Source organism: Thermobia domestica, chromosome 16 (genome assembly GCF_964235325.1).
Source record: "Thermobia domestica chromosome 16, izTheDome1.hap1.1, whole genome shotgun sequence".
NCBI lineage: Eukaryota > Metazoa > Arthropoda > Insecta > Zygentoma > Lepismatidae > Thermobia > Thermobia domestica.
This window is the reverse complement of record NC_137469.1, coordinates 152,475,610-152,489,796: the sequence shown is the minus strand read 5'-3', so window position 1 is coordinate 152,489,796 and position 14,187 is coordinate 152,475,610. Positions and strand designations below refer to the sequence as shown.

At 36.1% G+C, this 14,187-nt stretch overlaps 1 protein-coding gene across 2 annotated transcripts in view; it reads right to left on the bottom strand.

The window, feature by feature from the left end:
- Positions 1–2,446: 2,446 nt before the first annotated feature.
- Positions 2,447–14,187, bottom strand: part of LOC145673474 (nardilysin-like) — a 276,674-nt gene continuing 264,933 nt past the window's right edge. The window contains exon 17 of one of the 2 annotated variants that reach the window (XM_081743202.1): positions 2,447–2,606. In XM_081743202.1, the coding sequence (XP_081599328.1) occupies positions 2,466–2,606 (141 nt within the window). In that variant the 3' untranslated portion in view covers positions 2,447–2,465. The remainder of the gene's footprint in view (positions 2,607–14,187) is intronic. The other variant, XM_081743203.1, reaches the window with a different exon arrangement.

Genomic DNA, 14,187 nt, shown 5'->3' with positions numbered 1-14,187 from the left:
TTTTAGCCACTTTCAGCTTGAATAGCGATTCAATGGAATAGAAGGAACCTACTCTTGGCAAGGTGAATCGATTGCAAAAAACCGTACATTGATAGCTCTTACCGCTTTTGCTACGAAAATTAGTATTAAGCGGGAAGTAATGGTAAACTTGAATCGCTTCGAGTTTCAGTAGAGTGTTATGGAGTCATAATATGCTTATATTGGGACGTTGAATGACTTGCTAAAAACAGCTTCTTGCTATCTGTTACCGTTCCCGTTTTATGGCAATAAACGTTGAAACCGTAAATGATTAATTTGAACTATTTCCGTTTTAGTAGAGGGTTAACGGAGGAGATGGAACATATTCTTGGGACGTTGAATCGATTGCAAAAAACCGCATCTTGATATCATTTATCATATTTGCTCTAAGGAAATCTGTATTGAAATTGGAAACAATAGTAAATCTGAATTTCTTTCGGTTTCAGTAGAGTATTGTGGATAGTCATGATATGTTATCTTGAAACGCTAAATTGTTTGCAAAAAACAGCTATACGCTACTTGTTACCGTTTTTTTTTTTCTTCTACGGCGATAAACGTTGAAACCGGTATCGAAACTAGAATTTGAATCACTTTCTGTTTTGGTAGAGAGTTCGGGATAGTTAAGGTACATTGCCTTGAGACGATGAATCGTTTGAATAAAAACCTTCTGGCTATTGTTACTGGTTTCGTTTTATGGCCATAAACGTTGAAACCGGAAACGACTGATTGCAACCATTTCTTGTTTGAATAACGAGTTAACGGAGAAGATGGAATATATCTTTGGGACGATGAATCGATTTCAAAAGAACGCATCTCAATATCTCTTACTGTTTTTACTCGACAGACGGATGGACGGACGAACCCGTTCTATAAGACTTCTGACACTTATGCATAACATAGTTTAAAAATCTAAAATGTAGTGGCTTTATAGCAAACTTACATAGAGAGATAAGGGAATCTTGTGAAAGACCTGAATTCCATCACGTCACTACATTGATTAATATGAAAATGTTATGAAACCGCAAGAAAAATAATCAACTCCATAACGTCTGATGATTTAAACCAGTGACAATTTTCTGTTTTCTTGCAAGATTTAGAAAGCATAATTTCTGAACTTCCCTATTAGAAAAAAAGTGCAGTGGGCATACTTCTCCACTGTTCTATAAAGGTTTTGGAACCTGCGAGGCGAAATTCGCTACTTCTTGGAAATCAAAGAACAAAACATCAGCTTGGTGACGGATCCCTCGTGGTTACGAGATCTTTCTTTTATGGTTGACACGTGTATTACGAATTGCAAAGAAAAGATACAATTATTATGAACATGAGTAATCAGGTAAAAGCATTGGTACACACGTTCCTGTTCTAGAAGAATCAGTTAAAAAGGGAAGACTTGACACACTTCCTAACTTGTGCTAAGTACAAAACTAGGTTTAAGGGGGCCTGTTGTATTACACACGTACGCCGAAAAGCTTCAGCGTTTGAAGACTGAATTCGAAGAACTGTTTCGCGATATCAGATCTATCGAAGATGAGCTCTCTCTGTTTTCTGCCCCACAGCCTATTTACAGATGGAATTCATAGAAATTCAGTGCGACTCAACTCTAAACCAAAGTTTCAGTGAAATATGTATCCCTGAATTTTACAAGTACTTGTCTGCGCAGTTTCAAGAACCTGCAAATTTACATCGTACGTATTTCCATGTTCAGTAATATGTATTAATGTGAACAACTTGCCTCACTTATGAAAAGGAACAAGTTCCCAAAGAGATCCAGATTAAAAGACATTCATCTGGCCTCTGTTCTAAAAATAGCTGGTGCAAGTAGCAATCTCCAGACATTGGAAAGATGGTCACAGGAAAAAGTGCCAGGTGTCGGGAACGAAATAATAGTTATCATCTACTACCCGGATATTTTCATGTTCTTCCCGACAGGAGCTCATGTGGTTCGGATTCCACGTTAATCAGTAGGTCCACGTCTCATATAGCCTCGCTGCTGAAAAGGACGTTAAACTCAAAATCAACTCAACCTTTATGTTCTTTCTATAATATATATATATATATATATATATATATATATATATATATATATATATATATATATAATTTACAGTGTTAAGTAAGATGTTATGTATTTATTTACTTTTTAAATACAACATTAAGTATGAAAATGTTATTTTTTCTTGCTATTGTACACTGATAACTATTTGGTCCACCTAAGATACTGAGTTTGACATGCCTGCCTGTTTAGTCGCGCACTGATTTTAGGTATTTCCATTTCTCCCTTTCTTTCCTTCTTTTAATTATGCATTTTATACTATTATACATGCCAATATAACAAGACTGGTTAATCTGTACATTCCGTTAAATTTTGCATTTGCTACCACTAGTTTCAAGTTGGATTGTATAGGATAAAAACAAAATGCAATGTCATATATTCAAAAAAGTAAATCTTACCTATGTCTATGTGCTTGTGCATTAACTGTTATAGAATAACCCAGAACGCCAAATGTGTCACGTACTAGGCAATATACGTTATAGCCCAACTGCTCCTTGGTTCTCAAAATGTCGAAGACTGGTTCTTCCATTACAAGCTACGATGAAACAGAAGAAACGTTGTAACTCATCGCTCAAAAAAAAGGTAAAACATTTAAAACAATACGAGCATATAAAAAAGTCCGGTTTCGTATAGATGCAAGGAACAATTGCTGAAGTCCCAAAAATTAAAATAATTGACCAAATTACTGATGTAAGTAAGTTTTTTTCATGAAATTTTGCTGTGTTGGAATCCGGAAGTTGTTTGATTTATTCTGAGCACTACAACCTTAAAATAATAATAATAATAATAATAATAATAATAATAATAATAATATTGTAATAATAATCACACTAAAATAAAATTACTATGTCTATTTTCGATGAAATGTTTCACCAGTCAGAGAAGAAAGGAATTAGGAAGAACAAAGAGAACTTAAGGAACAGAGAAGCCGTCGATTAGCATGCAGGTAGCGAAATATTGAAGCTTCGGGATCCTCTTCTTCCAAACCCTCCAAATATGTATACAGGGTGAACCTGAAACATGTGCACAAACTCCGGGAGTCTCAAAAGAAGACAAAAAGTCATGTTGCATGCTGTCGAATTCCGCGTCGTGTACGAGTGACAGGGTGCCAACCTGGAATCGACAATCGAATTCTGACAATTGGAACGAAACAGAAAGTTGTGCACAAACTATCTCTGTCTGCACAACTGCCTAATGTACCGTTCTGTTGGTGTTCATAGCCACATTTAACTCGTTTTGATGTTACAAATCACTTCCCGCAGTTTGTGCATATCTTTCTGTTCCGTTCCAATTGTCAGGATTCGATTGTCGATTCCAAGTTGGTACTCTGTCACTTGTACATGACATGGAATTCGACAACAAGCAAGATGATTTTTGTCTTCTTTTGATGTCACGAATCACCTCCCAGAGTTTGTGCACATTTTTCAGGTTCACCCTGTATACACCCATATGGATATTAAAGTAACGCTGAGGATGCATGGGCAGCATCAGGCTGTTGCTATTAGTATATTCGGTGATTTCTGTAGCATGTCAGGCGAGGTAGAACGAGGCGGCTGGACAGAATTTCAAGCTATTCAGTGGATCCTATGATTACGCTTAGAAGACGCATTACTATGAGTAATTATGAGGACATTTTAGGTAAGCACGTACATCACATTATCCAGATGTTGTAACCGATCAACGATGCAGTTTTCCCGAATAACAATGCGCAATTTAGACTGGCGGACTGATGAGACTTAGTTTCATGAACACCTCCCCAGACTCGTCTGATCTCTAGATCTCAACGTTATTGAACACCTGTGGTCAGTTCTCGAGCTCACTATAGTGGCCCCGCGTAGCGTAGTCGCTGTGCGACCAGTTTCGGGTTCGATTTCCGGTGGGGACACTCGGTTGAAAAGTGTAAAAGCTTTTTCAGTTCAGCCATCCTGAGTGAGGTTTTCCTGTTATTCTTTCATTCACACCAGACAAATGCCGGGGTGGTACTTATCATTATGGTCCAAAGCCGCTTCCTGCTTTCCTCATTAAATTCTTCTACCCGAATTCCTTTAGTGTGATCGCCGAGGGATGCCATCCCTGATATGTGACGGCTAACGTTGCCCTAGATGCCGAAAGCCCAGAAATCTAATTTCTAATCTAAATTCTAATCGAGCTCACTTCGAAGCAGATATTTCCCTCATTCTCGTTGAGCGCTGCACTGAATAGAAAAATTTCTAAAAAAATGTAAATTTTCCTATTCCGATCCGTTTTCTCTTAATGCTCCGTACACCAAAGTACTTACGCGTAACACCGTATACAAAAGAGAGAGTTCTAAAATGTCCACCATTTAAATTGTTATTTTCTTTCTGAAAAAAAAGTAATATTCTACTATATTTTGTACTGAACATAAACCCAAATAACTAAAGAATATGATCAGGGCAAGAATTAAGTATGTAACCATTTATGTAAAAAGGAAGAATCCATTGCAATGGGAACCTAGGGAACGGGAGGAATACTGGGGTGTGGGTAGTGGAACGGCCCCCAGTGGATGTCAGCTGCGAATACTAAATAAGCAGCCCCCAACCAGAGCAGCAGTGAGGACCAGGGCGTGCTGGACTATCAAGCGATGATGATGGCCCAAACAAATAACCTCATACTCCACTGTGGCAAGCAAGAAAGTGTCGCCATCCAATAAGAACTGTTCCTTGCTGCCTTATAAGGTTGTGGTGAAAGAACACTAAGGGCTAGATGATAATTGCCGATAACAGTTATAAACCAAATCCCATGAAAATGGAGATGAAGAAGAGAAAAGGAAACTTCGGAGAAAAGTCACTGCTTGAGGAGCACCAGCACACGTATAAAGCCGATGCTGGACGTGACAGCATATGACCCATCGGTGACAGGATGCCGAATTAGCGAACAACTGTCTGGATACCCGAACAAACTACAGTTGAGCAGATAAGTAGCACACAATAACACCAGCTACATTTGCAGGGAGTATTTTGCACCCAACGACCACAAAAACAAGAAATCCACGCGATAATATACTGTGCAGCCTTATCAAAACAAGAATAATAGAGGAGAAAAACACGTGCAAAGACGAACCAGAGAAGGAAATACCCACGGGAAGAAAGGCTTAATAGAAGAATAGAGGAAATAAGAAGAGATTTAGGCAAACGGGTAATAGAGAAAAACAATTAATACACAATAAAAACACGCTGAAAATTTTCAACAAAGCAAAGACACATACGAGACACGAAGAACACAACAAACACATACGAGAGTACGAAGATACACTGAAATAAACACTTACTGTTTACAGCAGTAGACTGAAAAGATATACGAACTTGTTTACACAGAGCGAGAAGTTTTATAAGAGACCGATAGCAAAGCAAAATCCTGAGCAAACAGAACAACCACAAAAAGAAATAGAGAACTACCGGAAACAACTGTGGGAAACGGAACACACACATGATACTGAAGCAAAATGGATAAAAGAGATCAGCGGAAAACTACGAAATAACAGACCGAGAAATTAAAGAAGTAATAAGAAAAACGAACAACTTGAAGGCGTCAGGAAATGATGATATCCATAATTATTGGCATCAGAAGTTCAAGAAAACCTCGCAGAAATGCTGAAATTTCTTACGAGAGAGAAGACATACCTAATTCAGAAGAAACAAGAAGATAACCAACTGAAGAATCTACTGAATATTACCCAAATGTACTCAACAGACGTAAGAACGAAGTTTGGAATAGATAAATGTGAAACAATGCATGTTAATCGAGGATAATAAATAACCAAAAAATATAAGTTAGTTACAGAAGAGACATTAGAAGCTATAAAGCCGAAAGAAGTATTTAAAATTCAATCAATCTAGAAGAATAGAATACAAAAAGGCCAACGAAGAAATAATACAAAACTACCAACAGAGACTGAAAGATATATGCAAAACAAACCTCAGCAGTAAGAACACAAGTAAAGCTATTAACATATTTGCAGTACCGGGTCTAACAAACTCATTTGGAGTATTTAAATAGACAGAGAGCGAACTAACGGATCTTAAAAGAAAGAAAGAAAAAAATAGATCAATATTGACAGACTAAAGAAAGACTTGAGTTGAATTGATTTTGAGTTTAACGTTCCTTTTAGCAGTGAAGCTATATGAGACGACACCTACTGATTAACGTGGAATCCAAAAAACATGAACTTCCGCCGGGAATCGAACGCGGATCTCCCACGCCAAAGGCGCTATGTTAACCGCTTAGCCACGAAGGAGCTCCTAAAGAAAGTGTGTCATTACCAAGAAAGGAAGGAGTACAAGGACTAATCAACATTCGAAATCTACATTACAGACAAATTCAAATAGTAAGAAATTATTGCTATGGAAAATAAGAAGTGGGTTTTCGGGTTTTCTCGGGGGTTCTCCCGTTTCTCCCACTTTATTTATTCATTCCACCATTTCATTCATTTCTCATCATCACCGTCTCCTTTAGCCTAACCGGCATAGCCGTGGGACGTAAAACTTAGATTTCACTTTCATATTTTCAAAATTATGTAGAGCAACAGTCGTAGCGCACCACAAATATACACTATTTTACCTAAGCTAGACGGAGGAATCGAAAGTAATACCAACGTTACAAACAACAGAGGACATATGGAAGCAATATATATATATATATATATATATATATATATATATATATATATATATATATATATATGGGCGATTCCCAGAACAAATCAACCCGGGACATGTAGATAGAGAAACGATATTTCAGTGGACCAAATACGTAGGAGATTTATACCCAGAAATAGGGAAGTTCATGCAAGCAATAAAGACCAGGTAATAAATACACAACACTACAGAAAAACACATCCTGAAAAACATCGGAATACAAGATGACAAATGCAGATGATGTCAAATATATCAAGAAACAATACAACGTGTCAAAAACTAGATGCTCAATGATAACACAAACAGAATACAAGGAAAAATACGACAAAGTAGCAAAAGTTCTACATCAAAAAAGAACAATGAAACAAAAAAACATGACACTAGAAGAAGTACAGCATTACAACACCAACCAGAAGCCGTACTAGAAACAAACAAGAACACAAATTTTACTGAGAGAGAGAAAAAGCAATACTAACCGATATAGAAATACATCATAATATTACAGTAATAAGCAAAGAGACCAAAAATAACAATGGAAGACCAAAAATAACAATGGAAGACCAAAAATGTGAGAATATATTACAGCAGTAATATCGGATACCGGAGTGCTCCACACGACGCTGAAAACTGCACTTGAAACAACTGGAATTGAAGAAAAATTCATAAAGAAAGTACAGAAGTGTGTAATATTGGAAACATGCAGAATTGTAAGAAACTTCCTGCAAACCCCACAATAAAGGGAAAAACAAGAGAGGAAAAATAATATATTACTATATCGCCCGTTTAGGTAAGGAATGAAGAAAATATATAATAATAGTTGAATACAATGTAGATGTTAATGTTGATTCCAAATTCGAGTAAGCTACCGCCGACTACTGATTTCGTTAAAAAAAAAAAATAAAAGTCAAATACTTAATATGATTTCTAAAAAATCGTCTCGCAATTAATAGCAAAATGTTAGTTCTGAATTTGTTCTGTTCAAGGAAGTATAGCTACTAACAAAGAAAGGAAGTATAAAAATTAACAAATAAAACACAGTTCTGACCAGAGCAGAATGAAATCTATTAAAAACTATACTTACAATGTGTTACAGTTTCAAGGACCTAACGTCCTCTTCATCAGACACAAACACTGAGAAAAGACAGGTGACAGCAGATCTTATATACACGAGAAAGTGAAAGGCCACGCCCTTTCTTCTCTCTCATTGGTCGGAGGGAACCAATGAGGATAAAGGTAATTCCGCGCTAACAGAAAAATATAATGAGCCCTTTCACTTTTTCCAACAGTTCTTTAAACAGATGACATACAAAGAAAAGTATATAACAAATAGAAAATATTAAATAAGAAAAATAAATAACTATATATATATATATATATATATATATATATATATATATATATACACATTTTTAAATAAATAAATAATTATTAATAGCCTATATGCACTTTCCTTGTTCCTCTCCTATCACATCCAACAATTTCTCCCATTGCTCGTGTATATTCATACCGCTTGTCCAATTCATTAAGTTCTCCTCTTGTTCTCTCTTTATTCTTCTAGGCTCTTTCCACTTTCTAATAATCTTCTTGTTCTCTCTCTCTAAACCCCTAGCCCCCTCCCAGTCTATTTTATGTCCCGTTTCCTTTACATGTTTGTGTATAGCGTTATTATCTCTTTTCAGTCTAACATCATCCTTATGTTGTTTTAATGTCCATAAGCCTTTTCCAGAGCCATGGAGTTTGTTCATTATAAAAATTAAAACGAACAAAAAACATAAGGAGAATTGAACATTTCGGTTATGGGTGCTGCAATGCATGTTATTCCCGTTGCAACTGCAGCGAATACAGGTCTGCAGTGATAGTGTGGCTTGGTGGTAGGAGCTTGTAATGCACCCTTGGCGACTAGTTCACCAGACACAGAACATGATCTTGCGTGGGTGCAGAAATGGTCTTGAGTTATGAAAGTGTAAGGCAAAGGGTCACGTGGTGACAACCAATGTCTGGTACGCTTGGACACATTTACACTTTTCGTCATTCGTCCAAATATAGTTGTTGCAGTGCCGTCACATCACCGACAAATAAATAGGCTGTCACTCCTTTTTAATTGTTGACCGCTGACATGTGGTGTATCTACTTGCTCAACTTGTACATCTTCCCTATACGGCACAAGCGAAATCTGAAGGTTTCCTGGGAAACAGAAGCGTTCGCCACCCATGTTTGAACACAGTCCTCCTCTACGGCTGTCTTCAGGACCTCATCATCCAATATCTGTGGCCGCCCACTGTAGGGTTCATCACAAAAGATCAGTTATCCCAACGAGAACTTCTGGGACAATACCTGACGGTACGTTCGGTCACGGCATGCTCCCAACATATCTGACGTATTTGACGACTTGATGCAGTTGCTGACAAACCCATCTTAAAATAATGCACCGAACAACCGCGAACGAACTGCTTCGATATATCCATTTTTCTTCGATATTGGATGACCTGTGATTGCTGTGTGTGAGCAACATGTATGTATTGGTGCACGTAACCAGTCACACTAAACTTTCATCAGTTTTCCGGTGCGTAAGTCACTTCGTTTCGTCTCTGTGAAAGCTTCATCAAATGGGGCGTCAAAAGTGACACGAACTTTTTTGTTACCTTGTAGAATAGGACAAATGTTATTATTTACAACTTTTAACCAAGAATTTTAGAACCGCATTTTCTTATTATTATTTTTCACATTAAAAAAATATTACAATCACAATAATGCTTGCACATGCAACAGATCAAGCGTGAAATGAATACACTACATGGAGTTCTTAATTTCACTGATGCATAATACATGCAAATCATCTGTCGATATTACGAATGAGTAGCATATACTTCTTTTTTTTTTTTTTAAAAAAAAAAAAACGACGTCATAGTGATGTATTCGGTTTTTACTTTAGGATAAATAATATTAAAGTTTGTAAATCAAATACTGTTCTCAATTGCTGGTACAATCAGCGGCAAAAAACCTGCAACATAATCATGTAAGTTTATTGTGAAATGACGAAGTCTTTTGCTCCAAAATAAGTGTTCACGAGAGGACGCCGAGGTTTATCCTGGCGTGATTCGTGCCACTTAGACGTTATGTTGATTCCCTGTGCTGTTAGGCGTAGTATCACAATAAACTTACATTCTCATGTTGCAGGTTTTTTGCCGCGGATTGTACAAGGAAAAAGTTCATTTGCTATATTAAGAAGTAGTGATATATTAAACTAATACAGCTGTGTAATACTACAACGATTCCGAGCAAATAAACCGTGACGTCCCATATTGTATAAATGCAAACGATATATATATATATATTTTTACATGAAAATTATCTTATGTAGCTCGGTGACATACACATACACAGAAAAGAAAACTAATGATTCTTCCATTTTTTTTCTTTGTTTAAGTTGATTAGGAGAAGGCTCAGCTGTGGAACTACTTCTGACATCGGTGATCAATTAGAACGAAACACATTATCAGTTTAAAACGGCTATCAGAATTATTAATAATCATAGCACATTTACATATTACAAATAAGTAAACACGAATCGACCTAAGAAATAAGGGATGAGGTATGAAGTTTTACAAATGAACTAACAGTGATGCGTACAGTTATATAATTCCATATAACAGGAGAAGTTGCTCACCAACAGTGACATTCTGTTATGGTTTGCTTTACAGAAAAAGGTTTATTTGTGCAAGGCTAAAGGAGAAATATATTCTTGATAACTTGATATTTGGGGGGGTTCAGAGCACAGGGGATCAAGTCCAATTACTAAAGAGGTGTGACGCAAAGAGACATATAAATTCGTACAGTACGCTTAAGTATATGGAAAAGTTCGCACTGTTTTTTGCTTTATAAGAGTCATTAACAATATCTGGACAATTTATCTTTACAGTGTTCTCGATGCGACCCGGTATCAATTTGATGAGAGACGTAATCGGCAAACGATCATACGGCAAAAACACTGGAAACCACGAACAACTACTTTCGAAGCAGAAAACCATTTAGCATTAACCAGAATGGAATGGAGAACAACACTGCAAACCTAAACCAGGTAGTAATGATTACATACACGCTGCCTCTCCCCTACAACATTTATATCTACCACAGTTTCTTGTTTTGATAATATTGCAGCAGTTTGGGTTGAGTTAGTTGACAATTTCTTGAAACACCGCATTATATTGATAACCTCTGTAATAAATATAATGATCATCAATGACAAACTGGAGACCATAAAAGAGTTTGCCTATGAAATAGACGAAAGATGAAACCTGTAAGACTTCGTTAAAAAAAAAAAAAAAAAAAAAAGTCCGAAGTTGAACTAATATAGATAAACTTATTGAAGAGAAAATAGTCAGCAAAGTTAGTTTCCTTCCTATTCGTCACTTTGTTCCTTGTCAAAAATAAAAATGGGACAAAGCGGCTATTAATTCCTTATACTGAGGTAAATAAAAAAATCGAAGTCAACAATTTTTCTTCTCCTCATTTGGATGCCACCATATTTAATCTAAGAAAGGATGCTATCTTCGGAAGGACAGATATAGAACAATCTTTCCAATAATTTCTTATCCCTGAAAGCAGTAGAAAGTATATCATATTCTGCACTTCTAATCTTTACTAGAACATTGTCGTCTAGCTATAAGGTTTTATTAAACCCACTTACAAGACTTATGCATAAAATATTCGGAGAATTGAAATATTACAAGATGATTTTTTGGTTCCTGCTTCTGACATTGGAGATCTAAAAAAGAAAGTATTAGAACGATTCAGGAAATAGCTAATAACAGTTTCGGAGAGACAAATATAACTTTTTCAAACCAAAATCGAATTCTTACGTTATGAATTTGAAGGTGGATCATCTCACATAGATCCGGAGAGAACTCAGACGATCATAAATCTACCCAAACCTAGAAGTAGGAGAGAGGTTATCCGTATTTATGGCTACTTAATTATTTCCGGAAATATGTCGGGGATTATGCAAGAAATCATGGAACCACTTCATTACTTACATTCTAGTAAAATGAAATTTCAATGAGGTGAAATTAAGAACGAAGCATACAAAAACAATGAACAGACAATTATAGATTACTAGCTGTAATGCACGTGGAGAATAGGTTTATGATGAAAAAAAAATGAATCCATTCTCTCCTTACGATAGCCAATTCAGTGAAAATTTAATGATAATGATAAAAACCCGTAAGATAATCTATTTTTCGCATAAAGTTTTGAAGCCCCTACCCACATAAGATATGCTAATTAATTAAAGTGACATGATAAAAATTCAGCTTGAAGTAGGTACTATGTTCCAAAATTCGTTTCAAATGGGTCAGATATTTTCTCGTGATACGATTACAAACAACATATAACATCAATTTCGAAGTGGAAAAAATAAAGAAAATGCCTCTTCCTCCTAAACGAGAAATGTTTAAACACTGATACATTTTTGCTTATTTTTAATGAAGAGTTTATAAAAAACCATAATCATTCCTGTTGTACTATATGATTCCGAAACAGGGTCACTTACTCCAAGGGATGCACGCAAGCTGAAAGTATTTGGAAATAAAATCCTGAGACGAATATTCGGACCCAAAAAGAACGGGAATGGAGAACGGCGGAAACTTCGTAACGAGAAACTACATAAATTATACCGTTTAACAAATACTGTTAGGGTCATCAAGTCTAGGAGGCTCAGGTGGACTGATCATGTAGTCAGAATGGAAGAAAGTAAGAACACTTGCAAAGTGTTAATTGGCAATCCAATCGGAAAACGACCATTAGAAAGACCTAGGCGCAGATGGGAGGATAATATTAAAGGTGGATCTCACAGAAATAGGAATACAAACTAGAAACTGGATCCAGTTGGAAAGAACAGAAGTCAATGGAAAGCTTTTGTGAACGCGGCATTGAATTTCCGGATTCCACACCCCACAGAGTTAGTTAATTGGTTAGTTAGTTTATATACAGAGTTTCATATTCCTAGCTTGAAGAGCACGTGACACCCTATTTTCCGTATAAATTTTCACCCCCTCAATTCCCTTAGTATAGATATTCGAATGAAAGTGATGTAATAAAAGTCTATCTTGAGATATCTATTTTCCAAAATTAATTTCGAATTGTTCAGCCGTTTTACCGTGACCCTATAAGAAACATGAGGAAACGTCTCTTTCAATGTCTCGAAAAATATATAAAATGCCTTCCTTTCCTCTTAAAATGGGAATTTTCAAAAACGCTGCGGCATATATTAATTTATTTGTGCGTACTTTATACAAAATGACATAATTTGATCCACACAAGTTCAGTTTTATACTTACATATTAGATATCATACTTCACAGTACGATGAGGAGGGTCACTAAGACTAGTTTTTTATATTTATTTATTTATTTTTACTTTCAAAAAAATACGTGTTTTATCTATGGACTGGTCTTAAAGAATACGTGAGCACGGAATACACAATAGCCATGTCACTTCCTTCGATTAAAAAAATTGAAATTTAATTTATCCTTTCACAGTGTTTTATGATAAGAAGTAAGATGAACTTCCTTGCAGATTTACTTTTACGTAAAATGCTGTACAATTTTGTAACAACGATCTTACTGTCAGTGGAGTTATGGAGTATAAAGGTAAAGACTGTCAAACATCAGTTTTGCTAACTTCTGGCGTCTTCCTTTATTTGGTAAACCCTTCGACCCTTATATTTCCAAGGTTATTTGTAAGCTAGTTCTGCATCTTTGTACATTAGTTGGACAACCTTAGAAAGTCATTCATGATCGAGCTGAAGTCTTTTGGAGTCATCATATGAAGTGATTTCTTTTCAGAATAGGTATACTGAAATGTTACCACTGAACCATACAATCTTAGCAGTAATTTATGTAAACGAGTTAATAGGGTGATTAAAAATATGCTCCGCGCGCGTATGTGAACGAGCATCAGAATATAACCGCCACCAGGTTATAGAAGGATTTTTTGTGGACACACTGTATATTTCGTAAAGACTGTGATTATTATTTTCGATTTGTACTTTATTCTGCAACACATATAAGTTCTTTCTTTGGTGGGAATTGCTTCCTTCCCACACAACTGGACAACGAAGTTTTTCATCGTTTTCTCATATATATATTTAAAACGTTGCTTTTGGTGAGAACATTTCAGCGAATGACTAACCATTTCAGTTTCTTCCTGACTTATTATATGCACAGTATATATTCTATAGTTATTGGGAACTGAATTAAGTGTTTTCTTTAATCGCTTATGGAAACATTATAATAGATTAGAGAAATACGGGCTGACCAGATGTTCCAACCACAAAAGTGGCACCAACTGCGTTGTTTCGTACTCGTTATCTGTACTTTCTCACGCCAAAGTTATCGCCGTGTCTGGTGCATTATGGGCACTTGACTAAATTTAACGTAAATTGTTTTCTATATTCTGTTTGTAT